At 41.4% G+C, this 27584-nt stretch overlaps 1 protein-coding gene across 1 annotated transcript; it reads left to right on the top strand.

Moving 5' to 3' along the window:
• Nucleotides 1-27052, top strand: ATP6AP2 (ATPase H+ transporting accessory protein 2). Its single transcript, XM_070750539.1, has 9 exons — nt 1-190; nt 4400-4530; nt 5061-5189; nt 7309-7404; nt 7564-7701; nt 21566-21619; nt 22337-22486; nt 23616-23732; nt 25662-27052. Exons 1-9 carry the CDS (start codon nt 139-141, stop codon nt 25854-25856), a joined length of 1062 nt encoding a protein of 353 aa, XP_070606640.1. The 5' UTR covers nt 1-138; the 3' UTR covers nt 25857-27052.
• The last annotated feature ends 532 nt before the right edge of the window (nt 27053-27584 follow it).

Below are 27584 nucleotides of genomic sequence, written 5' to 3'. Positions count from 1 at the left end.
GCTGCCTTCACGATATAAGATTTCTGAGTGGTTGATAATGAGGTCAATTACGACGAAAGGCGGGACATTCGTCATCTGAGCGCCGGATGCTTTTTCTTGATCCTGACTGGAACGGCGGTCGGGGCAGAAGTGAGGGCGATGATGGTGCCTCGGTGCGGAGTGCTGTGGGTCGCTTCGGTGCTTCTGGCAGGTAAGGTTCCAGGCTTATTTTCATCGGAACTGGAGGAGGCGGGCCCGCAAAGCTTAGTCCGACTTAGTCGCCCTCCGGGCAAGGGGGAAAACTGAAAGGCGGAAGGTCAACCGCTGGATGTGGATGGAAAGGGGAGAGGGCGAGCATGGTTTGAGAACCTCCTGTCAGTCATGGGAACCGGTGAGAAGGCAAGGCCGGGCTGCAGCAATGCGAAGCGTCACAGGGTTTTGGGGGAGGCCCAGCGGAGGATTGTAGCGAAAACTCGGAGTCCTATAGCCGAAGGAGACAGTTTTTCTGAGTTGTCATCTCCAGAGTTGATGGCAGGAGACGATGGGAGTTGTGGTTCCTGCTGGAGGGCCTGGCTGAGGAAGGTGGCTGTTACGGCGGCGACGGATGTTACAGTAGGATTGCTTTGCCGTGGTAATATTGCTGCTCTAAATTATGCAGTTGTTTGGCGTTGGGTTAAATTATTGTCAATAAACTGTATGTCATGCTGACTTTATTAATTTGTTTAATTCAGATGAAAATGGGTGCTGTTGATTTGTCCTTAGCTGCTGCTTCATGCATTTCTTTGCAACCATAGACTGTATCCCTTTCCCAGTTTCCCTAGTTTCAGTTTTGAGTGCCAACCACTTGAGGGGAAAATTCCGTACTGATACCCATCCATTGAGAGATGGCTCTTTTTTTAAAGCTATCAAACCAAACTGATTCTTATGGACTATACACAGCATTCTGAAATTATTCTGATCAAGATTTAAATTATAATTTCCCCCCAAAATCAAGTTTAAAAATAAATTCTGAATTAAGATACAACTCAGAAAGCAAATACAGTTGTTTCCCTTGGTTGGATTAATTGTTCTTATACTATGCTAGAAGACAACAATGTTTTAAGTTAACCAATTAAATGTGAATAATCTGGGATTATCTTTTCTGAAACCTTAAAATAGTTTAGCAAGCTGAAGTTTCTTTTAAGAGACTGAAATGGGACTGGAATTCAGACTCCCGGTTTACTGATTATTTTTTTGTGGACACTCTGAAATGGAACCTTTGTTGTACATTACAAATTCAAATAATATATTGGTTAGCTAATATTTACTCATGCTGTGCTGTTGGTGTAAATTAGTATTATAGAATCCTATGTGTTTATTGTCAATACATATTCTGCTTAAATACAGCCTTGGGTGTGGTTTTGACCTCTCTCCAAGGTTAACATGTCCAGTCAAGGAAGCAGTGGAAGTGATGTGCCCATGCCTGGAGGCTGTTAAGGTCTGGATGGGTGTCAACAGACTCAAACTCAACCCTGCTAAGATGGAGAGGAGTGGTTTTCCATCATTACCCTAAGGGGGGAATTATTGACCTCCTCAGAGAGGGTCCGCAACTTGGGCGTCCTCCTCGATCCACAGCTCACATTAAAGAACTATCTTTCAGCTGTGGCGAGGGGGGCGTTTGCCCAGGTTCTCCTGGTGCACCAGTTGCAGCCCTCCCTGGACCGTGAGTCACTGCTCACAGTCACTCATGCACTTATCACCTCGAGGTTCGAATACTGTAATGCATGGGGCTACCTTTGAAGAGTGTTCAGAAACTTCAGATCGTGCAGAATGCAGCTGCGAGAGCAATCATGGGCTTCCTTAGGTATGCCTATGTTACACCAACACTTTGCAGTCTGCATTGGTTGCCGATCAGTTTCCGGTCACAATTCAAAGTGTTGGTTATGACATATAAAGCCCTTCATGGCATCAGATCAGAATATCTCTGGGACCACCTTCTGCCGCACGAATCCCAGCGACCGGTTAGGTCCCACACAGTTGGCCCTCTCCGGGTCCCGTCGACGAAACAATGTCATCTGGCGGGACCCAGGGGAAGAGCCTTCTCTGTGGCGGCCCCGACCCTCTGGAATCAACTTCCCCCCAGAGATTAGGACTGCCCCCACTCTCCTTGCCTTTCGCAAACTCCTTAAAACTCACCTCTGTCGTCAGGCATGGGGAAATTGATTCCCCTGGGCCATTTCCGCTTTATGTATGGTTTGTATGAGATGTATGATTGTTCTTATCTTAATGGGTTTTAAATTGTTTTAATTTTGTATTTGGATAGTTTCTGTTGTTGTGAGGCGCCCTGAGTTTTTGGAGAGGGGCGGCACACAAATCAAATAACTAAATAAATACTTAATTATATCAATTGTGTGGAGTAAAACATGATTCTGAAGGAAGATCCATTTTACTTTCACAGCAGGTTAACAAGAATAAGAAAACTGAGGTTTGGGCCAAATCTTGCCCACTGAAGTTTATAAATTAGCCTTTAAATTGCCAATATAGAACTAAAATTCTTGAACAAATATTAGAAGATTCTCTAAGTTTTGTCTATCTTAACCTATTTGTACTTTTTTTGCAGAGGATTAAAATGGTTGTGGTCAATGGCATTTTCTAATGAACTTAATGGAAGTGCTTTAGAATAAATCTTTTTTTAAAAAAATCTATAATTATGCTACTTAGATATGATTCTATGCTACTTAGAAAAGACCTCATGGTCCATCTGCTCTGCCCTTATACTATTTCCTGTATTTTATCTTAGGATGGATATATGTTTATCCCAGGCATGTTTAAATTCAGTTACTGTGGATTTACCAACCACATCTGCTGGAAGTTTGTTCCAATCATCTACTACTTTTTCAGTAAAATAATATTTTCTCATGTTGCTTCTGAACTTTCCCCCAACTAACCTCAGATTGTGCCCCCTTGTTCTTGTGTTCACTTTTCTATTAAAAACACTTCCCTCTTGAACCTTATTTAACCCTTTAACATATTTAAATGTTTCGATCATGTACCCCCTTTCTCTTCTGTCCTCCAGACTATACAGATTGAGTTCATTAAGTTTCCTGATAGGTTTTATGCTTAAGACCTTCCACCATTTTGTAGTCTGTCTTTGGACCTGCTCAATTTTATCAATATCTTTTTGTAGGTGAGATCTCCAGAACTGAACACAGTATTCCAAATGTGGTCTCACCAGCGTTCTATATAGTGGGATCACAATCTCCCTCTTCCTGCTTGTTAAACCTCTAGCTATGCAACCAAGCATTCTACTTGCTTTCCCTACTGCCTGACTGCACTGTTCACCCATTTTGAGACTGTCAGAAATCACTACCCCTAAATCCTTCTCTTCTGAAGTTTTTGCTAGCACAGAACTGCCAACACAATACTCAGATTGAGGATTCCTTTTGCCCAAGTGCATTATTTTACATTTGGAAACATTAAACTGCAGTTGCCATTGCTTTGACCATTTATCTAGTAAAGCTAAATCATTTGCTATATTACAGACACCTCCAGGAATATCAACCCTATTGCACACTTTACAGTCATCGGCAAATAGGCAAACCTTCATATGTCATTCACAAAGATATTAAAAAGAATAGGACCCAGAACAGACCCTTGTGGCATACCTCTTGTAACCAGGCTCTGCTCAGAATCATGTAGAAACCACTTGCTAACTGGTCATTCAGTATGTTTACATATATGGGTGCATTCTGCTACTTTAGTACAGATTCAGGAACATCTTGTCCATAGATTATTTAAAATCATAACATGTTTACTGTAACCAGAGATCTTGTCTTTTCCTGCATCAGAATGCTGTACTAGCATTTTTGAACAGTTGAACAATGGTTATTGTTCTCTCAAATAGTTTAAATGTATGCAGATATAAAATACTGTAAATAAAAATTTCCAGTAGGTATTATTCTTTTAACGGCACTGTATCCAAGTGCTATGTACTCAGTAGCCTGAGTTGAACGAACTTATGTAAATTTATGATTTATGACCACAATTGAGCCTAACATTTCTGTTACTAAGCAAGACAGTTAAGTGAGTTTTGCTCCAATTTATGACTTTTATTGCCACAGTTATTAAATAAAGCTAGTAACACAGTTGTAAAATTATCTGGCTTCCCCATTGATTTTGTTTGTCAGAAGTTACAAAAAGTGATCAGATGACTTCAGGACACTGCAACCATAATAAATATAAACCAATTGCCCTGGTATCCAATTTTGATTGCGTGACTATGTTGCAATGGTTGCAAGTAAGAAAAACAGTTATAAATCACTTTTTTCAGTGCTGTTGCAACTTCAGATGGTCATTTAACAAATGGTTGTAAGTTGAGGGCTACCTGTTCTTCCTTATTTGTTTGTGGAAATGACTTTATCATATTGCATTCTTATTTCAGTTGTTTCTGCCAATGAATTCAGTGTATTAAGAACTCCTGAATCTGTTATATTTCGAGAAGGAAATTGGCCAATTCCTGGAGAACGGATCGCAGATGTGGCAGCCTTATCCATGGGCTTCTCTATTGAGGAAGTATGTGACTCATTACTGTATATCTCTTCAGCCACAATATTCCTTGCCTTTTGTTTTTTTAAATGTTGAAGATCTGTGTTCCGGTGCTATCACAAGGGAAGGCAAAGTTGACTCTTCTATGACTTGTGGACTTCAACTCCCAGAATTCCTGAGCCAATAATGCTAGCTCAGGAATTCTGGGAGTTGAAATCCACATGTCATAGAAGAACCAACTTTGCTTACCCTGATCTAGGGAAATTCAAAATCAGATTATACATTTATTTATAATTACCAATATGTCCAACATCACTGGCAACCTTCAGTCTTGAAAGACTATGGTATTGTGCTCTGGAAAGAGTTCCTGTGTCCAACATATTTATCCAAATCATGAATTGATGAATAGAATTGCATCTGTTCTTTTCATTTAAATAGTGTAATGAATTCATTAATATAGTTTATAATGCCCCATATTAAGTTATACATAAATTCACATACAACATTTTTTTGAAAAATATAAAAAAAATTATAAAAGAAAAATTGCATTGTTACAGGATCTCTCTTGGCCTGGCTTAGCAGTAGGTGATCTATTTCGTCGTCCACGAGCTACTGTTCTTGTTACTGTAACAGGGATAGACAAGCTAACAATGCCTAAGAATGGAGTATCTTACCCAATTGAAAATGTAAGTATGTTATAAATTCTAGTGTATTGGTAGCAAAACTTCCATATAGAACGAGGAAGTATGATTTCGAGACTGCATGCTTTCGTTATGAGTTGGTGTAGTAGAGAAACAATGTAAATTTTGGTAGTCACATAGAAGATACTGACCTTTTTTTTCTTGGAACATTTATTATGTTTGTATTTCAGTAAATTTATATAGCAGTTGTTTCTAGAAAATTGTGTATGAAAATGATGTACTGGTAAAGCTTTCCATCTGAGGGAGAATACAGAAAATTTCCCTTCTTATATCCACAACTGTAGCAGAAAGGTTTTTTTTCTTAATCTTAATAATTAACGTGTTTTTGCTTTCTTTTTCTTCCCACATGAATAAATTATTCGTGTACTGGGAATGTATGCCATTTATATTCTGAAGTTAAAAATGAATCTAGCACATGGAAATATAAGATATTGAGGTTGGACAACCTAGGGCCCTCCAGATGTTTTGCAGTTTCCAGGAACCCCAGCAAACTTACTCATTGGGAGCAGGGGATAGGAACTGTAGTTAAGAAACTTTAGAAAATCCTCTATTGACTATGCAATAAATCAAACAAAAGAAAGCTAGACAGAAGATATATACGAGCTAAGGCCAATTTAAATAATATTTTTTTATTTGAATAAAGTTTTACTGTCTTCTTTTAAAATGGATATTTTTAGATTATAGAATAATAATTACCTCTGAAATGGAAAGATCTATATAATTAGAAAGTAAAGCTTCATAAAAAAAACACTGGTTTATGTAATTTGGGCATGATTTTTCTATAATTTGTATCCACTTTAATCTGAACGTTAGTACTGTATATTTTAATTTGTATTACCTTATTTGTATATGCATTATTTCTTATTGTTTATTCTTCAGTTTCATCACAATAAGTTCCTTCAAGATTCTGAAATCTTCAATATTTTCCATGAAAGTAATGTTTGTCTGATCTTAAAAGATCCTAAAATGGCCCTAATTGAAAATATAACTAATGTTTACTCTCCTTACTTCAGATAATTACAGCTTTATGAATTCTAGTCTCTGTAAGGTAACCCATTATTTTTTAGAACTACAGGTTTTTTTATTTTGGGGGAAGTTAGTAGCTATATGCAATTAAAACTCTTCATAAATATATTTCGTGTCAATTTTTGTTTTCCGTGAGACAATACAGGTAGTCCTTGACTTACAACAGTTTATTTAATAACTTTTGAAAGTTACAACGACCCTGAAAAAAGTGACTTAGGACTTTTTTTACACTTTTTCACACCAAACATCATCCAGCTAAGAATGTATTTTAGTAAGGCAGGAATCATGCTTTAGAAGCCTTTTTCAGGCGCACACACACCCCACTCGAACACCTCTTCCACGAATGGCGTTGAAACCCCACACCCAAATCCTTTGCTTTTATATTGTCTGGAAGTGACATCACACTCCAAAGAGGTAAAGCTATAAGATTATTTCCTTTTACTATGCAAGTCCTGATGCCTTCTCAGAAATCTCTTATATCTAGCATCTAATAATAGATTGTCCACTCTAATGTCTTCCTCATCTCCGACTGAGACCACTCCCCCATTGTTATATCAACCCGCTCTGGTGGTTCCTCAGGTTCACTCAAGTCACTTTCACTCTCACTCTCATTCTGCATCAGCTGGCAGCCCCACTTGCCCAGGGTAGGGGCCTGGCTCATCCTCCTCAGAATCTGATATGACCAGAGGTGGACAACACTCATGGTCACGTGATTTACACTCCGATGCTTGACAGTTGACTCACATTTATGATGATCAGTGTCCTGTAGTCCTATGGTCCCCTTTTGAGAGCTTCTGACAAGCAAAATCAATGGAGAAACCAGATGCATTTAACAACTATGTAATTAATATAAACCACAGTAATTCACTTATCAAATGTGGTGAGAAAAGTTGTAAAATGGGGCAAAATTCACTGAATAAATTTCTCACTTAACAACATAACTTTTGGGCTCAATTGTGGTGGTAAGTCAAGGACTACCCATACAAAAATAATAATGTACAGTATGTTGAAAATTATTGTTTTCCTGTTCTCTATAAATTTCATTTTTTTAAATTTACTAGCATTTCTTTTATTTTAGGCAGTTCCCCTCAGCCTAGATGGGGTTGCAAATGCAATACATACTTTATTTTCTGAGGAAACCCCAGTAGTTGTCCAACTAGCTCCTAGTGAAGAAGTAAGTTCCATATTATTTTTTTTATAAAAGCATCAAAAATTATGACTACTAAATTCTTTTAAATGTAGAGATTTTTCTTAGAACTTTCAATATTAGGAAAATTAGTTGAAAACTCTTATAACAGTGCAAGTTTATAATGCATAATGATGGTTCTTTCAGAGAGTTTATATGGTGGGAAAAGCAAATTCTGTATTTGAAGATCTTTCAGTCACATTGCGGCAGCTTCGGAACAGACTTTTCCAGGATAACTCCATTCTTGCTTCCCTTCCCCTCAACTCATTAAGCAGAAATAATGAGGTAAGGCAAGACTCATTCATATAATATAATACAGATTATATTCAGAGCCTCATTCCCCACCCCATCCCTTCATAGCGAAGTTTTGCTTGTGGGAGATGAAGAGGAGGTGACTATGAATTTTCTGAGGATTATAATTGCCCCCTCCCCAAAATTATTAGTTCCCAATTACTTCCAGTATTCATCAAGCCCCCCCATCCTTGACCTCTAATTTTGTCATCTAGATATCTAATTTTCTTCTAATTGAGTTCAGCCTCAACTTCCTTTAAACCTTATTAGATTAGATTAGATTTCTTAGATTTGTATGCCGCCCCTCTCGGGAGACTCTGAGTGGCTCACAACAGCAAAACACAGTACAAATCCAATGATTAAAAAAACCTGTTAAAACCCTTAACCCTGCTGTTCTGTTCGATAAAACTCCCTAATGTTATGTTCCCGGGTCTGTTTGACCCGGACCGCAAATTGATCATTTTAGGTACTTATATTTGGTCTTTTTGAAAGCTTTTTTCACTTAGAAACAAGTTTGAACATTTCTGCACACATTGAAATGAAAATTGAAATGCTTATTGGTTTATTTTGCTGATAGAATGCGTGCATCCCCCGTTTTTGTGAAATATTTTTCAATTTATGGATAGTTTTGCTTGCAAAATGCATTCTATTTTACTAAACTTGGTGTGGGATTGGTAGCTTGAACATTTCTGAACATGATGATATGAAAATTGAACTGGAAAATTGATGCATATTTGTTTATTTTGCACATAAAAGCCTCCCCCCCCACTGTTTTAATTTTTTCAGTATCAATTTTTTCAGTTCAATTTTGATATCATTATGTTCAGAAATGTTCAAACTTGTTTCCCAGTGAGAAAAGTTTTCAAAAAGACCAAATTCAAGTACAGTGATCCCACGATCATTGCGAGGGTTCCGTTCCAGGACCCCTCGCAATGATCGGTTTTGCGCGAAGTAGCGCTGCGGAAGTAAAAACACCATCTGCGCATGCGCAGATGGTGTTTTTACTTCCCAGCAGCGAGGAGCCGAAGATTGGGGTTTCCCCCCCCGCCCACACAAACTCCTCGCTGCTGCCGCGCCCGCCGCTCGCCCGCCCTTCGCCCAGCCACCCGCCGTTCGCTCGCTGCTCGCCCGGCCACCCGGGTTTGTTTGGCTTCGGGACATGCCAGCGGTGACGTTTTAAAACAGCCGTGCGGCTTCCCAACTGAGTCCCGAAGTCAAAGGCGAACTTCGGGACTCAGTTGGGAAGCCGCGCGGCTGTTTTAAAACGTCGCCGCCGGCATGTCCCGAAGCCAAACGAACCCGGGTGGCCGGGCGAAGGGCGGGCGAGCGGCGGGCGAGCCGGGCGAACGGCGGGTGGCCGGGCAAAGGGCGGGCGAACGGAGGGCGAGCCGGGCGAACGGCGGGCGAGCCGGGCGAACGGCGGGCGAGCCGGGCGAACGGCGGGCGAGCCGGGCGAACGGCGGGCGAGCCGGGCGAACGGCGGGTGGCCGGGCGAAGGGCGGGCGAGCGGCGAACGGCGGGTGGCCAGGCGGGCGAGCGGGTGCTGGGGGGGCTTCGCCCTCCCGCCAGCAAGAGGGGGAAGACCCAGGGAAGCCGCCCAGCAGCTGATCTGCCCGGCGCCATCTACGCATGCGTGCCCATAGAAAAAAAGGGCACGCATGCGCAGATGGTGTTTTTACTTCCGGGTTCAAAAATCGCCATTTAGCCATTTCGCAATGATCGGGCTCGCAATACCCGGGGGATCACTGTACCTAAAAGAATTATTTTTGTTTCGGGTCAAAAAGACCCGGAGAGTACAAGTGTAGGTAAACTTTTTCCAAAAGACCCAAACACCCTAATGTTATGTCCCTGGGTCTATTTGACCCGGACCGCAAATTGTTCATTTTAGGTACTTATATTTGGTCTTTTTGAAAGCTTTTTTCACTTGGAAACAAGTTTGAACATTTCTGCACACATTGAAATGAAAATTGAAATGAAAAAAGTAATGCTTATTGGTTTATTTTGCTGATAGAATGCGCCCCCCCCCCTGTTTTTGTGAAATCTATGGATAGGTTTGCTTGCAAAATGCGTTCTATTTTACTAAAGTTGGTGTGGGATTGGTAGCTTGAACATTTCTGAACATAATGATATGAAAATTGAACTGGAAAAATTGATGCATCTTTGTTTATTTTGCACATAAAAGTCTCTCCCCCCCCCCCCCCGGTGTTCAATTATTTCAATTTATATAAAAATTATGCTGTTAATTTCAAACTTACATACTTGTTTTTAGTAAAATGGATTTCTTTCATAAAATTAGTTGTCTGGCTACAATGTGCTTGCTTTTCAAAAGGATATTCCAAATATTTCTAGCCAAATATGTACATAAAGTGAAAATAATGGCACACAGCAAGGCCGAGGGGGGTGGGGTGGCCCTTTTGTGGCAAAAATAAACAAATAAGAATCATTTTTTTTCAGTTCATTTCTATTTTTCTTATGTTCAGGATTGTTCAATTTAGTATATCAAAACTTTGGGGGGGAAATTCTTTAGAGATTTGTAGCCTAAAAAAATATAAATTGACACGAAATTCAGAAAAAATGGGGGGGAGGGTTTTTTGATCAAAATAAAAATATAAGCCTCACTTTTTTCAGTTCAATTTTTATATCATTACGTTCATAAATGTTCAAACTAGTTTCCCAGTGGAAAAAGTTTTCAAAAGGACCAAATTCAAGTACCTAAAAAAAATCATTTTGCCCAGAAAGAAATTAGCTCCCACCCCAAAAATATTGTTTTGATGAGCAGCAATGTTAAATTGAGTAAATGAATGCATAAGATATTAAAAATATTTCGGATTTGGAGCATAAAAAAAATATAAAGTGAAAATGTTTGCAAGCAGCCAAGGTGTGTGTGTGTGTGGGGGGGGTATTTCTGATTTTAAAAAACCAATAAGAATCATTTCTTTCAGTTCATTTATATTTTTCTTATATTCAGAAATGTTCAAACTACCAATCCCACACCAACTTTAGTAAAATTGAACACATTTTGCAAGCTAATCTATAAATTGAAAAAAAATTCACAAAAACGGAGGGAGGTCTGCCTTTTATAATCAAAATAAAGCAATATGCAAAAATATTTTCAGTTCAATTTTCATATCATTGTGTGCATAAATGTTCAGACTACTTTCCAAGTGAAAAAAGTTTTCAAATTGACCAAACATAAGCACTTCAAATGAAGAGTTTTCGGTCCGGGTCAGGGTGACCCGGGAACAGAACAAGTGTGACTTTTTTTTTTTCAGCAAGAAAGAAAACCCCCACCCCCACCCCCAAAAAAAATTCTCATAGAGAGAACTCATGAAATGATGAAAAGTCATGAAATTTCAAGTTTCAGATATGCAGGGAAAAATTTTTATAGAGTCTCAAACTTTGATTTCGGGTCTCACAGACCCGAACAGAACAGCAGGGAATATAAAAAACAGTCATATATCCCAGACAAACCATACATAACACGGAATGGCCCAGGGGAATCAATTTCTCCATGCCTGATGGCAAAGGTGGGTTTTAAGGAGTTTGCGAAAGGCAAGGATGGTGGGGGCAGTCCTGATCTCCGGGGGGAGTTGATTCCAGAGGGTTGGGGCCACCACAGAGAAAGCTCTTCCCCTTGGTCCCACCAGACAACATTGTTTCGTCGACAGGACCCGGAGAAGGCCAACTCTGGGACCTAATCGGTCACTGGGATTTGTGCGGCAGAAGGTGATCCCAGAGGTATTCTGCTCCGATACCATGAAGGGCTTCATAGGTCATAACCAACCCTTTGAATTGTGACCGGAAACCGATTGGCAACCAGTGCAGACTGCGGAGTGTTGGTGTGACATGGGCATATCTGGGAAAGCCCATAATTGCTCTCGCAGCTGCATTCTGCACGATCTGAAGTTTCCGAACACTTTTCAAAGGCAGCCCCATGTAGAGAGCATTACAGTAGTCAAATCTCGAGGTGATGAGGGCATAAGTGACTGTGAGCAGTGGCTCCCAGTCCAGGTAGGGCCGGGCAAACCTGGGCAAACGCCCCCTTTGCCACAGCCGAAAGATGGTTCTCTAACGTTAGCTGTCAATCAAGGAGGACGTCCAAGTTGTGGACCCTCTCTGAGGGGGTCAGTAATCCCCCCCCCAGAGTAATGGACGGACAGATGGAATTGTCCTTGGGAGGCAAAAGGTTGAGGGGGTTGAGTTTGAATCTGTTGACACCCATCCAGACCCTAACAGCCCCCAGGCACCAGCACATCACTTCCACTGTTTCGTTGACTGGACATGGGATGGAGATATACAGCTGGGTATCATCAGCATACTGATGATACCTCACCTCATGCTGGTGGATGATCTCACCCAGCAGTTTCATGTAGATATTAAATAGCAGGGGGGAGAGGACTGACCCCTGAGGCACCCACAAGGGAGAGACCTAGAGGTCAACCTTTAACCCCCAACTAACACCGACTGCAACCGACCGGAAAGGTAGGAGGGGAACCACTGAAGGACAGTGCCTCCCACTCCCAACCCCTCCGGCCGGAACACAAGAATACCATGGTCAATGGTATTGAAAGCTGCTGAGAGGTCAAGAAGCACCAGGACAGAGGATAAACCCCTGTCCCGGGCCCGCCAGAGATGATGATGATGATGATGATGATGATTATTATTATTATTATTATTATTATTATTATTATTATTTAATAGATTTGTATGCCAACCCTCTCCGTAGATTCGGGGCGGCTCACAACAATAATGAAACAATATTCAACAAATCTAATATTTAAAAGTAACTAAAACCCCTTATTAAAAGCAAGACACACACAAGCATACCATGCATAAACTGTATAGGCCTGGGGGAGGTGTCTCAATTCCCCCATGCCTGAGGGCAGAGGTGGGTTTTGAGGAGTTTACGAAAGGCAAGAAGGGTGGGGGCAATTCAAATCTCCGGGGGGAGCTGGTTCCAGAGTGTCGGGGTCGCCACAGAGAAGGCTCTTCCCTTCATTGATCATCCATCAATGCGACCAAAGCAGTTTTCATGCTGTAGCTGGGCCTGAAACCCGACTGCTGAGGGCCTAGATAATCTGCTTCTTCCAAGGACTGCTGGAGCTGAAGCACTACCACCTTCTCAACAAACTTCCCCATAAAGGGAAGGTTGGAGACTGGACAATAGTTGTTGAGAATGGCTGGGTCCAGGGAAAGCTTCTTGAGGAGGGGGCGCACAAGTGCCTCCTTGTAGGGATCCGGAAAGTACCCCCTTCCCAAAGAAGCGTTGACAATCTCCTGGACCCAGCTACGTGTCACCTCCCTGCTGGCTGAGACCAGCCAGGAGGGACACGGATCCAGCAAACAGGTGGTGGAACTCACAGCTCCAATGGCCTTGTCCACTTCATCAGGTGTCACCAGATCAAACTCTTCCCAGACAGATGGACAACGACGGGTCCCAGTCACCTTGACTGACTCGTCAATCGACTCTGTTATCCAATCGGAGTCAAGGTCCGCCCAGATCCGAACGACTTTATCAGTGAAAAATGTGTTAAAATCCTCGGCACTACTCTGCAAGGGCTCCCCAATATCCCCCTGGTTAAGAAGGGAGTGGGTCAACCTAAACAGAGCGGCCGGGCAAGATTCCACTGATGCAATCAAGGCGGCATCTTGCCGCCTTGAGCGCCACTTTGTAAGTCTTAATGTGAGCTCTTACAAGTGTTCGGATTCGGACTTACTCTTCCTCCATCGCTTCTCTAGACGTCTCTTCTGGCGTTTCAACTCCCGGAGCTCCTCAGTAAACCAATGAGCTTTCTTGGGTCTAGTGCCACAGAGAGTCTGCAATGGCACAATCCAATCAACAGCCTCCGTTGCAGCCTTATTCAGGCCACGGCAAGAGACTCTGCCGAACTGTGGACGATTGAGTGCATCTGGTATAACCCCAAGCGCCCTTTGAAAGCCCTCTGGGTCCATCAGGTGTTTGGGGTGGAACCATCTAGTTGGTTCCGCCTCCCTGCGGGGGAGGATTGGAGCCAGCAAGTCAAGCCGCAGTAGAAAATGGTCTGACCATGACAAAGGCAACACTTCTAAGCCCCTTAGTCTCAGACCATTACTCAATTGCTCAGAGAAGAATACCATGTCAGGTGCGTGTCCCCCCTTGTGAGTCGGACCCTGTACTACTTGAGTCAGGTCCATGGCTGTCATGGTGGCCATGAACTCCTGCGCTAGCCCAGAGGTTTCACCAAGCGATGGTAGGTTAAAGTCTCCCAAGACAATAAGTCTGGGGAACCCCACCGCCAACCTGGCGACCTCCTCAAGCAGCACAGGCAGGGCTTTTGACACGCAGCTGGGAGGATATTGATAGATTAATATCATTGTCCTTTTACTTTCAGGTATGCCATCCTGCCTACTCCTTCTTATGTATTCTCCAAAACTCTTACAAAAGAAAAAAGACATTATCAACTAAAAGAAAGAGAATTGTAGTCTTAAAAAGAAAGGGAAAGAAAAAGAAAAAAGCAGAGGAAAAACAACTATTACTATAACAACATAGAAATTGATCAATCCATTATTTAAAGTCTTCAATTCTTAAACATTTATCATAATATTGTAATCATATTTCATTCAATATAATAATCAATTATTATTCAAATATTTATCACTTCATTATCATTAACTTTCCCAATTCTTTGTCATTCCAATAATTTAAATAATCTATCTATTTCTTTATAATTCTATGCTTTAGTAAAGTTTCATAAATTCAAATATATATTAAAGTAACACACAGGTAAATCTAACTACATCATTCCTTAATTAATGCATATTTAATCATCTATCATCCCTCCTCAAGGTACCATCTTTGCCAAACCTCAGGTTTCTTTTTTATCATCTTATAACCCAATATTTTCTTCTTCCCTCTCTTTCTACAAAAGTATAAAATCTTTCCAAATTTTTTCATTTCCATTCCAATTCCTTTCTTACTCTGCCCTTTCCCGGGTGTCAGGTCACATCTATTCTCCATTTTATTAGTGCTTAACGTAGTGCTTAAATCTTCAAGAATATGACGATCAACTCCCTCTTCAATCAAACCATTTTCTAATTCATTTGTCTTTTTAAATCGCTTGCCTTCCTCTTTCAACTCATTAGATAAAAAAACCACTGTTTCATCAATCTGTTCCTTTTGAGAGTGCCCCTCTGATAACCCTTTTCTATTTCCATTTCTCTGTTGATCATTCTGTTCCAGCTGTTCAAAGCTCTTTTCTTCTACTCCCTTGCTACAATCGATTAAAACTTTCAGTAGAAAAAAATGATGTTGTTTCTGTTTTCTTCTTTCCACTCTTTAATGTCTTTAAGTATGTCTTTGAATAAATCTCTCTTGTCTTCCATCTCTTCCAGAATTAATATATCGAAAAGCTTTATCCAAATGTCCAATTAACCTTTGTGTCATCCAGAAGCCAAAATTTCCCAAAACAGATTATATCCTTCTTTCCTTCTATCCCTTTCCAAGTTCAAGTAAAGTTCAAATCCAAAATGTTTTCTTTCTATTTAGTTTTTCAGCTCCTCTTTAACACTTATTGAAAAAGAAAACAATCTGCCCAGTTCCATTGCATCAAGGACAAATTCAGTGAATAACAAATCCAACCAAATATTGCCTCAGCTTCACCAGCAGATGTTCTCAGTATACAGTATACAATCTAACAATTACTTCCAATTCTTCGGTTTTGGTCTAACAACTTTAAAATTTAAATTCTGATAGTCCCAAAAGTCCAAACCTAACTCCCAACTTCCGCAGATGAAAATTCTTGAGTTTTTGATGAATTTTTGAGTTCATTCTAATGCCAAATAAACAATCCAATAATATTACGGCCGCTACCACTTCCTCTTTCGCTCAACTTCCAGAAAATAAAAATTCTGAAAGTCTGAATCAAGGTCTCCCCCAGCATAATAGCTCACCCTTTTCTCCAAACTTTTATTGTTCCCAACCTCCAGCACAAAAACATATGTTTCTTCTCCTTCCAGATGACTTCCAATGCTTTAAATCTTATCTTTCCAGCACGTAGTTGCCACAGCTATGGCGACCAAGGTAGTTTCACCAGCTGTCGGTCAAGGTCGCAAATCTACCCACCGTGTTGTGTGCCAACCCCCCAAAACGATAGGAGACCAAGACCCCTTTTTCAAACCCCCCTTCAGGGAGGTTCAGCTCCCCTAAACAGCAGGGATTCAGCATTCCCCTGCAGGAGTGCAAGAGAAGCTGTCTCGCCGTGGCGCTGACTACACCCCTCTTTGGGTAGCTAGTAGTTTGGCATCCACATGCCTTTGTCATGGTCAGACCATTTTCTACTGCGGCTTGATTTCCTGGCTCCAATCCTCCCCCGCAGGGAGGCGGAACCGATTAGGAGGTTCCGCCCCAGACGCCTGATGGACCCTGAGGGCTTTCAGAGGGCACTTGGGGTTTTACCAGATTCACTCGTCCACAGCTCGTCAGAGTCTCTTGCTGAGGCCTGGAACAAGGCTGCAGCGGAGGCTCTCGGCTGAATTGCGCCATTGTGACCTCTCTGTGGCACTAGACCCCGTAGAGCTCCATGGTTCAACGAGGAGCTCCGGGAGTTGAAACGCCAGAAGAGACGTCAAGAGAAGCAATGGAGGAAGATTAAGTCTGAATCCGACCGAACACTTGTAAGAGCTTTTATTAAGACCTGCAAAGTGGTGCTCAAGGCGGCAAGTTGCGCATACCATGCCACCTTGATTGCATCAGCAGAATCCTACCCGGCCGCTCTGTTTAGGGTGACCCGCTCCCTTCTAAATCAGGGGGGAGTTGGGGAGCCCTTGCAGGGTAGTGCCGAGGAATTTAACTCGTTTTTCGCTGATAAAGTCACTCGGGTCCAGGCTGATCTTGACTCCAATTGCATAGCAGTATCGGCTGACAATGAGTCAGTCGAGGTGACTGGGGCTAAACGTCTTTGTCCATCAGTCTGGGAGGAGTTTGACTTGGTGACACCTGATGAAGTGGACAAAGCCATTGGAGCTGTGAGTTCCAGCACCTGTTTACTGGATCCATGTCCCTCTTGGTTGGTTTCGGACGGCCGAGAGGTGACACGGAGCTGGGCCCAGGAGGTTGTCAACGCCTCCTTGGGGAGGGGGTCCTTTCCGGCACTTTATAAAGAGGCACTTGTGCGCCCCCTCCTCAAGAAGCCTTCCCTGGACCCAGCCGTGTTTAATAACTACCGTCCAGTCTCCAACATTCCCTTTATGGGGAAGGTTGTTGAGAAAGTGGTGGCGCTCCAACTCCAGCGATTCTTGGAAGAAGCCGATTATCTAGGTCCTCAGCAGTCTGGATTCAGGCCGGGCTACAGCACGGAAACTGCTTTGGTCGCGTTAATGGATGATCTCTGGTGGGCCCAGGACAGGGGCTTGTCCTCTGTCCTGGTGCTTCTTGACCTCTCAGCGGCTTTCGATACCATCGACCATGGTATCCTTCTGCGCCGGCCGGAGGGGTTGGGAGTGGGAGGCACTGTTCTCCAGTGGTTCTCCTCCTACCTCTCCGGTCGGTCACAGTCGGTGTTAGTGGGGGGTCAGAGGTCGACCTCTAGGTCTCTCCCTTGTAGGGTGCCTCAGGTATCGGTCCTCTCCCCCCTGCTATTTAATATCTACATGAAACCGCTGGGTGAGATCATCCAAGGACATGGGGTGAGGTATCATCAATACGCCGATGATACCCAGTTATACATCTCCACCCAATGTCCAGTCAACGAAGCAGTGGAAGTGATGTGCTGGTGCCTGGAGGCTGTTGGAGCCTGGATGGGTGTCAACAAACTCAAACTCAACCCAGACAAGACGGAGTGGCTGTGGGTCTTGCCTCCCAAGGACAATTCCATCTGTCCGTCCATTACTCTGAGGGGGGGGGGAACTACTGACCCCCTCAGAGAGGGTTCGTAATTTGGGCGTCCTCCTCGATCCACAGCTGACATTAGAACATCATCTTTCAGCTGTGGCGAGAAGGGCGTTTGCCCAGGTTCGCCTGGTGCACCAGTTGCGGCCCTATTTGGACAGGGAGTCATTGCTCACAGTCGCTCATGCCCTCATCACCTCCAAGTTTGATTATTGCAACGCTCTCTACATGGGGCTCCCTTTGAAAAGTGTTTGGAAACTTCAGATCATGCAGAACGCAGCCGCGAGAGCCATCGTGGGGCTTCCAAGATTCGCCCACATTTCTTCAACACTCCATGGCTTGCATTGGCTGCCGATCAGTTTCCGGTCACAATTCAAAGTGTTGATCATGACGTTTAAAGCCCTACATGGCATTGGACCAGAGTACCTCCAGAACCGCCTGCTACTGCATGAATCCCAGTGACTGATAAGGTCCCACAGAAGGATAAAAATGCCATCCCCCAGAGGTTTTCTGGAAGCTAAAAACGCCCTTCCAGAGCCTTTGTGTGAGCCAAAAATCAGCTGGCCAGCAAACGCATGCCTGTTGGATCTGAGCTAGGGCAACGGCTCGTGCGTCAGCAGATATGGCACCTGTGGCACCCTTGCCATAGGTTCGCCATCACTGTTATAGAGTATTAAGGATAGCCAGGGATAATAGGTTGGATATTATAGTTTTAACAGAAATGCAGCAGCAAAGGGGGCCAACGGTTTGGGCTGGTCAGCGTCGGGAGCTGCTCCTCCGATGCCACCCCCGATTTCGCTGCTGCTGATTTCGCTGCCGCCGGGCCTCTCAGCTGTTTGGCGACCCACATGTCTTCTGTCAGCCGCCGCTGCACTGCCGCGACCGACAGAAGACACGTGGGCCGCCAGACAGCTGAGAGGCCCAGCGGCAGCGAAATCAGCGGTGGCATCGGAGGAACAGCTCCCGACGCTGACCAGCCCAAAACGTCGTCCCCCTTTGCTGCTGCAGGCGGGTAGCCGCCATCCGTCGGGCTAACTTCTGCCTCCGAATCCGGAGGCACGCCCATGCCCACCAAGGGCTCCGCCCCAAGCGGCGCTGGCGCCGAAAAGAGACGGGTCCAACGAGGGCGCTGATCCTTGGCCGACGCTGCCCAGATTGCACCTCCTGCCCCCGCGGCGGCCAACAGAAGACACAGTGGTAAGATCTGCAGCGGCAGAGGTCCTGTGAGCCACCAAGCAGCAGTGGTTAAGTAAAACCAGGCATGGAGGAGGAAGGGGGAGGAAAAAAGGAAGCATATTACAGTACCGTATGTTTTTCCACCACTACGCCTTATTTTTTGGGGGTGCCTTATATTAACAAATTCTGCAAAACCTCTGACATGCCTTACTTTCGGGGTACGTCTTATTTTTGGGGAAACACGGTAATCGTTCATTTATCAAATATTTCTTGTCTTGTTTCTTAATATATGTTTCTTGAAAACAGACTATATTCAAATTACGTTTCTTCAAAAAATGAAATATTTTTTTACTCTTAGATGGGGCATTTGCTCCATTAATATTCCATGTGATAGACTTTAATCTCCCTTTTTAAGTAGCGTAATAGATTCCCGTACAACTATCTTGACCACATCTTCTTTCTTTCTACTTCCCTCTGGCACATCTTCTTCAATGCTACCTTTGGGGTCTTGCTCAACCACTAATTTCTTTTCTATACACATTTCTCCATATTAATCTGGAATTAATTTATATCTGATCAAAAAATTCTTAGCTTTCTTAGGCAGCAGTGTGTGCAGTTGCCAAAAATGCCAACACAGTTCTAGGCTGCATAAACTGCATAAATTGGAAGCTAAAACATATAAAGAATGGTTGCTGGAACTGGGTATGTCTAGTTTGATGAAAAGAAGGACTAAGAGTGACATGATAGCAGTGTTCCACAAAGAAGAGGGAAATAAGCTATTCTCCAATTCACCTGGGGGTATTATAAGAAGCAATGGGTAGAAACTAATCAAGGAGAGAAGCAACTTAGAACTAAGGAGAAATTTCCTGACAGAACAATTAATCAATAGAACAACCTACCTCCAGAAGTTGTAAATGCTCTAACACTGGAAGTTTTTAAGAAGAGGCTGGATAACCACTTGTTTGAAATGGTATAGGGTTTCCTGCCTAAGCAGAGAATTGGACTAAAAGACCTCAAAGATCCCTTCCAACTGTTATTCTGTAGCACAAATTAATACAATAACTATTCAGAGAGTAATTTGTTAAGTATTCCTGAGGAAGAGATTAAAAGTATTCTAAGTATCGGGACACAAATAATTTTAAGAAAAAATCCTATTCTATTCTCTATGGCAGTGTTTCCCAACCGGTGTGCCACGGCACACTGGTGTGCCGCGAGACATGGTCAGGTGTGCCGCGAAGAAATAAGCTCAGCTTTTGGTCTCGCAACTTTTTGCGAAGAGAAAAAAGTTATGAGACCGGAAGCTGAGCTTGCTTCTTTGCGCCTTCCAAGTTTTCCAGCAGCTGCGGCGGCCCGCCCGGCTGGAGCTTCCCTGTCAGCAGGTGAGCTTTGGGGCTTGGTGGGAGGGCAGCGGGAGGGCGGCGCGCAGCGGGAGGGTGATGGCGGCGGCAGCGGGCAGAAGCCATGCCGTGGGGCGGTGGCAGGGTGGTCCCTCTCTCTCTCCCCCTCTCTTGCTTTCTCTTTCTCTCCCCCCTCTCTCCCTCTCTCTTTCTCCCAGTAGCCGTGGGGCGACGTCAGGGTGATCAGCTGTGAGGAGGAGCTCCGGAACAGAGGAACAGAGGCACCGACGGTGGTGGCTGGAAATGCTGGAATTGCGTGGCTGGCACTTGCCTTCTGGCTGGACCAGGACGGAGGCTCAAGCCCCACGTCCATGCCCAGCGCAACGCCAGAAATGTACGGCGTCTAGCCACCGCTGTCTGTGCCTCCGTTCTGGAGCTCCACCTCACAGCTGATCACCCTGCCGTCGCCCCACGGCTACTGGAAGAAAGAGAGAGGGAGAGAGGGGGGAGAGAAAGAGAAAGCAAGAGAGAGAGAGAGAGGAAGAGAGGGGGGGAGAGAAAGAGAGAGAAAGATATAGCAAGAGAGGGAGAGAGAGAGAGAGGGAGAGAGGGGGGAGAGAAAGAGAGAAAGAGATAGCAAGAGAGGGAGGGAGAGAGGGGGGAGAGAAAGAGATAGCAAGAGAGGGAGAGGGGGGGAGAGAGAAAGAGATAGCAAGAGAGGGAGAGAGAGAAAGAGAGAGGGAGAGAGGGGGGGAGAAAGAAGGAGAGAGAGGGGGTAGAGAAAGAGAGAATGCAAAAGAGAAAGAGAGAAAGAGACATAGCAAGAGAGAGGGAGAGAGAGGGGGGAGAGAAAGAGAAAGCAAAAGAGAGAGAGAAAGAGAGATAGCAAGAGAGAGAAAGCAAGAGAGAGAGAGAAAGAGGGGGGAAGGAGGGTGAGGGAAAGACACAGAGAGGGAAGGAGGGAGACAGAAGGAGGGCAAAAAAGAGAGGAAGGAAGGGAGAAACAAAGAGAGATGGAGAGAGAGGGGAAAGAAAGAGGAGGGAAGGGAGAGAAAGAGGGAGAGAAAAATAGAGCGAAATGGAGGAAGAGAGATATTTTTTGTCCAAACTTTTTTACACACACACCTGCCCCCCCACCCCACCCCGCTCAATGTTCCCCAGGATTTTGTAAATGTGAATAATGTGCCACGGCTCAAAAAAGGTTGGGAAACACTGCTCTATGGAATGCAGCCTAAATCTTTGCTCATGGTAAATATGTATCATCCCTTCTGATTTATCCCAACAGAATAATATTTTTCTCTGCTCCGGTTTATTTCAATTTTACATTAAGTGATTCATTTATATGGGTAAGTCCTACATGTGCTACCCATGCTAAATTAATTGAATTGATTTTGAGTCTTTTTATTATAAATTGAAATGCTTTTTCAATTCACTTTTTCATATGTATGCTTGTTTTTATATATACATGTTTATTTCATAGGTTGATCTCCTCTTCCTGTCAGAATTGCAAGTTTTGCATGACATCACAAGCTTGGTAAGCAAATTCTACAAACAAAATTCTACTATGTGGTTGGCTGTGTATTTTTTTACTGTACAATTATTCAATCTGTTTAGATCATTTTAAATTATAAAGAACAGAGAATGTGTAGTTTACTGGCTAAACTGGGCTTCTTGATAAATTCCTGGAGAAGTAGAACATGGGATAAAAAGTGTCAACATGTTCCAGCACTTTCACTAAAGTGGAATGTCATGCTGCCATGATTCTAGCTTTGCATCTTTTGTATATAAAGGTATCTTTGACATGGTCCAAATTAAAAACCATCTGAGAAAGGGTGCTTTATATCCTGTAGAGCACTGTAGACCACATGCAGTGTACGTGTTTAGCAACCTGTTTGTCCTTATGACTGGTTGCCAAGCATCCTGTGAACATGTGATTCCATTTGCAATCTTCTTTGCTGCTTTTCCAGAAGGTCAGTGGAGAAATCAGCAAAGAATGTGGCAAACTGCTTCAATCTGCTAAGAGGTCTCTGTCTTGCCTCTGAGGGCTATACAAAAGGATGATGGCTTATTTTGCACCAGTGCACCTGTCATTAACATCAACCATTAACATCCACCCCATATAGATGCATTTGTAGGATACAGATTCTAGAAAACAATTACTTAAAATAGTTAAAATATTGCCTTCTAAAATTGAAATGCCAACTTTTTACTTTGATATTATTTTAACGATTTTTACCTATTGCTTCCCAAGCTTTCTAGACACAAACATCTGGCCAAGGATCATTCACCAGATCTATATTCTCTAGAACTTTCTGGGTTGGAAGAAATAGGTAAAAGATATGGGGAAGATTCACAGCAGTTCAAGGATGCTTCTCAGATTCTTGCAGACTCTCTGCAAAAGGTTAGTAGAGCAAAAATGCTGGTAAATAGTGTAACATTTTTAAACTTAGAATATAGATACAGGTATGAATAGATTGTGCAGTGCTTTATTGCTGATACCTGTTTGTTTGTTTGTTTTCAAATAAACTTTTCTTCAGCTTATAGTTGTTGGCCAAATAAAGATATAGTCTTAATTCATTCTTCAATCATATGTCCAGGTAATCCTTAAGGTACAACAGGCCATTTAACAAACATTTGAAATTATGATAGACCCCCAAAACATATGATCCTACTTCAAAGTTATTACAGCATGCCTGAAGTGGTTTTTTGCCCTTATGGTTTACTACAAGGTTGCTGCAATGTCCTTCCACCTTTCTCCCCTCATCTCACCCTTCTGGAACCCTGCAGCATTGCCTTATCTCCACATATCGATTATGTCCCACACCTAGCTACTGAAATTATCCGGAATTGATGTTATGGAAGGAGAACAGGCCATGTGTCCCTGGATTGCGTGGCAGCAATTGAAATGCAACCATTTTGTCCTGCCCATTTGTGGGCAGGGCAAAATGGAGGCCACTAAAGAAATTCTTTATCCTGCTGCTTTAGAGAGGTCTGCATACACATGCTGCAGAAAGCTTCTGCAGCAATGTGCAGACCTTGATAAGGCAGCAGTTTGTCCTGAAGCTATGTGATGGTAGCTCTGTTGTGGTCGCCACTTTTGTCCTGCCCATTCGTGGAGGGGAGAACCAAGCTCTAACTGAGGAGAAATTTCCTGACAGAACAATCCATCAATGAAGTTGTGGGTGTTCTGTCATTGCAGCTTTTTAAGAAAAGATTGAACAGCTATTTATCTAAAATGGTATGGGGCATGGATATCAAACTTGAATGCGTCATGGTCCAGATTGTGATGTATTGCAATATTTTTTGACTTTGCAGAGCCAGGGTGGGCATGGCCTGCTCATGATGTACCTAGTCTGAGGGCTACCAGTTTGACAGACTTGATATAGGGTTTTCTGTTTGAGCAGGGGGTTGGACTAGAAGACCCCCAATGTATCTTCCAACTGTTATTCCATTATAATATTTGAGTTGTGTGCCTTTTCTCATTTGTATCTAATTTCTGCTGGAAAAATCTGAATTTTGCGCTCTTTCAGTTTGCAGATGAGATGTACAACATGTACAGTGGGAATGCAGTGGTAGAAGTGGTAACTGTGAAGACTTTTGATGCTCCCTTTGTGAGAAAATCCAGATCTATTCTACAATCCTCAGAGGTTATACAAACGTTTGCATTTCTTTTTGTAGTTGGATAATATTTTGTAAGAAAATCTCATGCATTTTAGTGGAATAACTAAACAGAAAAATGCAAAGTATTAATGATAACCTGTTTACTCTGTTCTTTATATTTTATTGTTTATTTTTTATGTTTTACTGTTTCAACTCCTACCCTCAAAATGTCGCTACAGAGCACTGCACACAAGACAACTAGACACAAGAATAGTTTTTTCCCAAACACCATCACTCTGCTAAACAAATAATTCCCTCAATGCTGTCAAACTATTTACTAAGTCTGCACTACTATTACTACCAATTTTTTCTCATCATTCCTATCATCCATTTCCACCCACTTACAACTGTATGACTGTAACTTGTTGCTTGTATCCTTAAGATTTTTATTAATATTGATTGTTTCTTAATTGCTTATTTGATCCCTATGACAATCATTAAATGTTGTACCTCATGATTCTTGACAAATGTATATTTTATTTTTTGTGCACTGAGAGCATATGCACCAAAGACAAATTCCTTGTGTGTCCAATCACACTTGGCCAGTAAAGAATTCTATTCTATTTTTAGCCCCTCAGTACATAACTACATAAGTCTTGGAATAAAGAACAGTAGTTGTAAATGCACTTCAGTATAGTCACTTGAGTCTCAGAGTAATATAATGCAAAAGTTGAATAATTATTCAATTTGTCTATCGTTTCTATTTTTGTGACTTAATGATTTGACATAATAATTTACAGCATTTTTCTTTAACCCTCAGAAATTAGGAAAATATTTGATTTACTGAAATTCTTTGTCACTAGATTTCCAAATTACTTCTGTGAAGTTTAAAGCAAATGTAAAAATAATTTAAAATCACAGATTACTGATGAACCTATAAAATATACAAACATATCTGTTGTTTTCCAAACATTTTGATAGAATTTTTCATTAGGTGAAACATGCCCTTAATTTCATGAATTACACTGGCATATAAAGACTGCTTGGTTTTTTGACTGTTGAAAAGGCCTGGGCTAATTTCAACAGATTGTTATTCAGCAGTGGTAAATACTGTAAAAAGCCTGAATCTGGATAGGAAACAAATCAGATTCATTGGAACATCGTCATGTAGACAACGTGAGAAAGATCTAGGAGTCCTAATGGTCTACCAGTTGAGTGCGAGTAAGCAATGTGCTGCAACTGCTAAAAGGCCAATACATTATTATCAGGCTGCATTTATAGAAACATTGCATCCAGATCACAGAGGGAAATAATGTTTCTGTGCTGTTTATACCAGACATTGCTTACTGCAATGCTTACTGCATAAGGGGCAGCTTGTTTTTAAAAGGGCCGGAAAAAATTGGAGCAAGTTTAGGTGATATTGAGGGGTCTGAAACGTAGCCCACATGAGGAACTGGATGTACTATACTTTCAAAAGGTAAGATTAAATGGAGATTTGACTGTGATATGCCCATGAGGCTGTCCAATATATGAGGGGGCAGACTGTTCTCTGTTAAAGAGGTAGGACAATTACCAAAAGCTTGATATTAAAAGAAATTAATGCTGAATGTTAATTCAAAAAAATTAACATTAAAACAGAAATTAAAAGAAATTAATGCTGAATTAGAATGAAATCCATAAGGATGAAAGCTACTAACCAGGGTAACAATCTACCTAAGGAGTTGTAGACTTCCTCCTTGGAAATTTTCATATAGGTGCTAGATAGCTACTGGTCAGGGATTATTTAGTAATTTAATTTGGATTAAGATGAAGATTCTTTCAACTGATACTCAATAACTTAATAGGAACAAATTTATATTGAATAAATTGCACATTGTTTTAGAATTAATCTTCTAGAATATTCCTTGTGTTTCTTTAGAATGATTTATGATTTATTGTGAATACTTACTCATTCCTTTGTTCTCTCCTTGTTATAGAGCAAGCCTGAAAATCCATATAACCTAGGATATGCATACAACTTTAACTATGCTGTTGTCTTCAATATAATTTTCTGGATCATGCTTGGACTGGTGATAGCTGTGATTGTTATCTCCTACAATCTGTGGAATATGGATCCAGGCTATGATAGCATAATTTATAGAATGACCAACCAGAAAATTAGAATGGATTAACCTTTAAATGTAAATCTAAGAGGAGAAATGCTTCTTCTGTATTCTGGCAGCATTCAATATAGACTCTTTATAATGTGAATATTTTTATGAAATATACATTTGTTTTGTGAGGATATATTAAAGAGTAATAGTGAGTGTAGCCATTGTGCATGGTTGAAAATGAGCAGTACTACACAACCATGAGCTAATTCTAATTGAAATATATATTTATTCTACCCTGTGACTGTGCAGTGTATATTTTGCTGTAGGGGTGCTTCCTTATATTGTTTATGACTAATATGCTATCAGTTTTCTTACACTGAAAGTTTAGGATATTTCTTGAACTACATTATAGATGAATAAAGTAATTCATGATGTAAATATTTCAAATGTTAGGATTTTAATCCCATTAAGCTTGATTATCCAATGTAAAAGTTTATTTAAGCAGAGGTACCTTTTTAAAATACAACCTTGCTGCACATGTATGTATACATTCAAAGTTACTATGTTTCTTAAAATAATGAAATTACTTGAAAGAAGTACATATGGTTACAGCATCTGTATTAATGTAGGAATGTAGGATCTTGTGGTATTTATGAATAATGACTTCTGATGAAAAATTCAGTTATATACCATGTTCTTTTGTCATGTGATCAGTTAACAAATGGTACATAGTGGCCTGTTCTGTACTTGACATGATGTATTTTGGTTGTTGACATATGCTGAAAAAACCCAAAAAGACTGATATTTGAATGGAATGTTTATTGGGGATCAAATGCTAGGTATAACCATAGCATTGAAGATGGTATAGGCCTTGACATCAAATAGAATCTGCTTGCAGTACAGAATTAATATTAAACAAATGTAATGCCTTGAGATCCTTGAAAGATTGTTGTTATAATAACTGCACGGATGATTTACTGTGAAGAACTGAACAAAGATTATAAAGTATTTGGCATAGACAGACAACAAACATTTGATTTGTAACTGTATTTAATTAAATGTTATATTAGTGTATACATTAATATTCTTTAATTTAAAAGGTTTAATGCACTGGTATATTGATATTCAAATACTATAATAAGGATATTCAACTTTCTTCTTGTAACTGGCACTATGGATATACTAGGTCTTTGTTAATTGTATGTTGTTCTAGTTACACTGTACAGGTATATTTTCAGTTAATGCAAACACAGATAAAAAAATTCACAACCATACATAGGACTGAAATCATTTGAATTCTAGTTACAGCCAGGACAATCTTTCCCATTGTAAAAACATATTTTTTTTGCTTGCTTTGTTTCAGCTATATGGTCAGAATGGTGAGTTATAATTTCTTTCTGACTTCTTTAAAAAAACAAATTTCTCTCACAGTAGTTATTGGAAAAATGAGGGAGTTGGTCTGCAGATCTGAAGCTTGCGAAATAAATAATAGTTCGTCTTTAACTTAAACAAGTTCCAGTTGGAAAATTGGCAAGTAAAGGATTGATATAATAGTACTATTGTTACATTAGTAACATCATATAGTGTTAAAAATAATACTATAGGCCACTAACAATAATAGTATGATAGGGTCAAGAATTAGACACTTTTTCCCCTGTGGTAGTGGGAGTTTATAAATTGTTCAATACTGATATAAATTTAATTTTTTTTTTAAAGAATTGATACATGTAGGTTCTAATACTTCATCCAAAACATAGGTGTCTAACTCATAGTGTCACGTTGCCATCACATGAAATATGCTATTTT

The sequence above is a fragment of the Erythrolamprus reginae genome, chromosome 4 (genome assembly GCF_031021105.1).
Source record: "Erythrolamprus reginae isolate rEryReg1 chromosome 4, rEryReg1.hap1, whole genome shotgun sequence".
In the NCBI taxonomy this organism is placed as follows: domain Eukaryota; kingdom Metazoa; phylum Chordata; class Lepidosauria; order Squamata; family Dipsadidae; genus Erythrolamprus; species Erythrolamprus reginae.
Note: the sequence above shows the minus strand (reverse complement) of the source record. Positions and strands in the feature narration are given on the sequence as shown.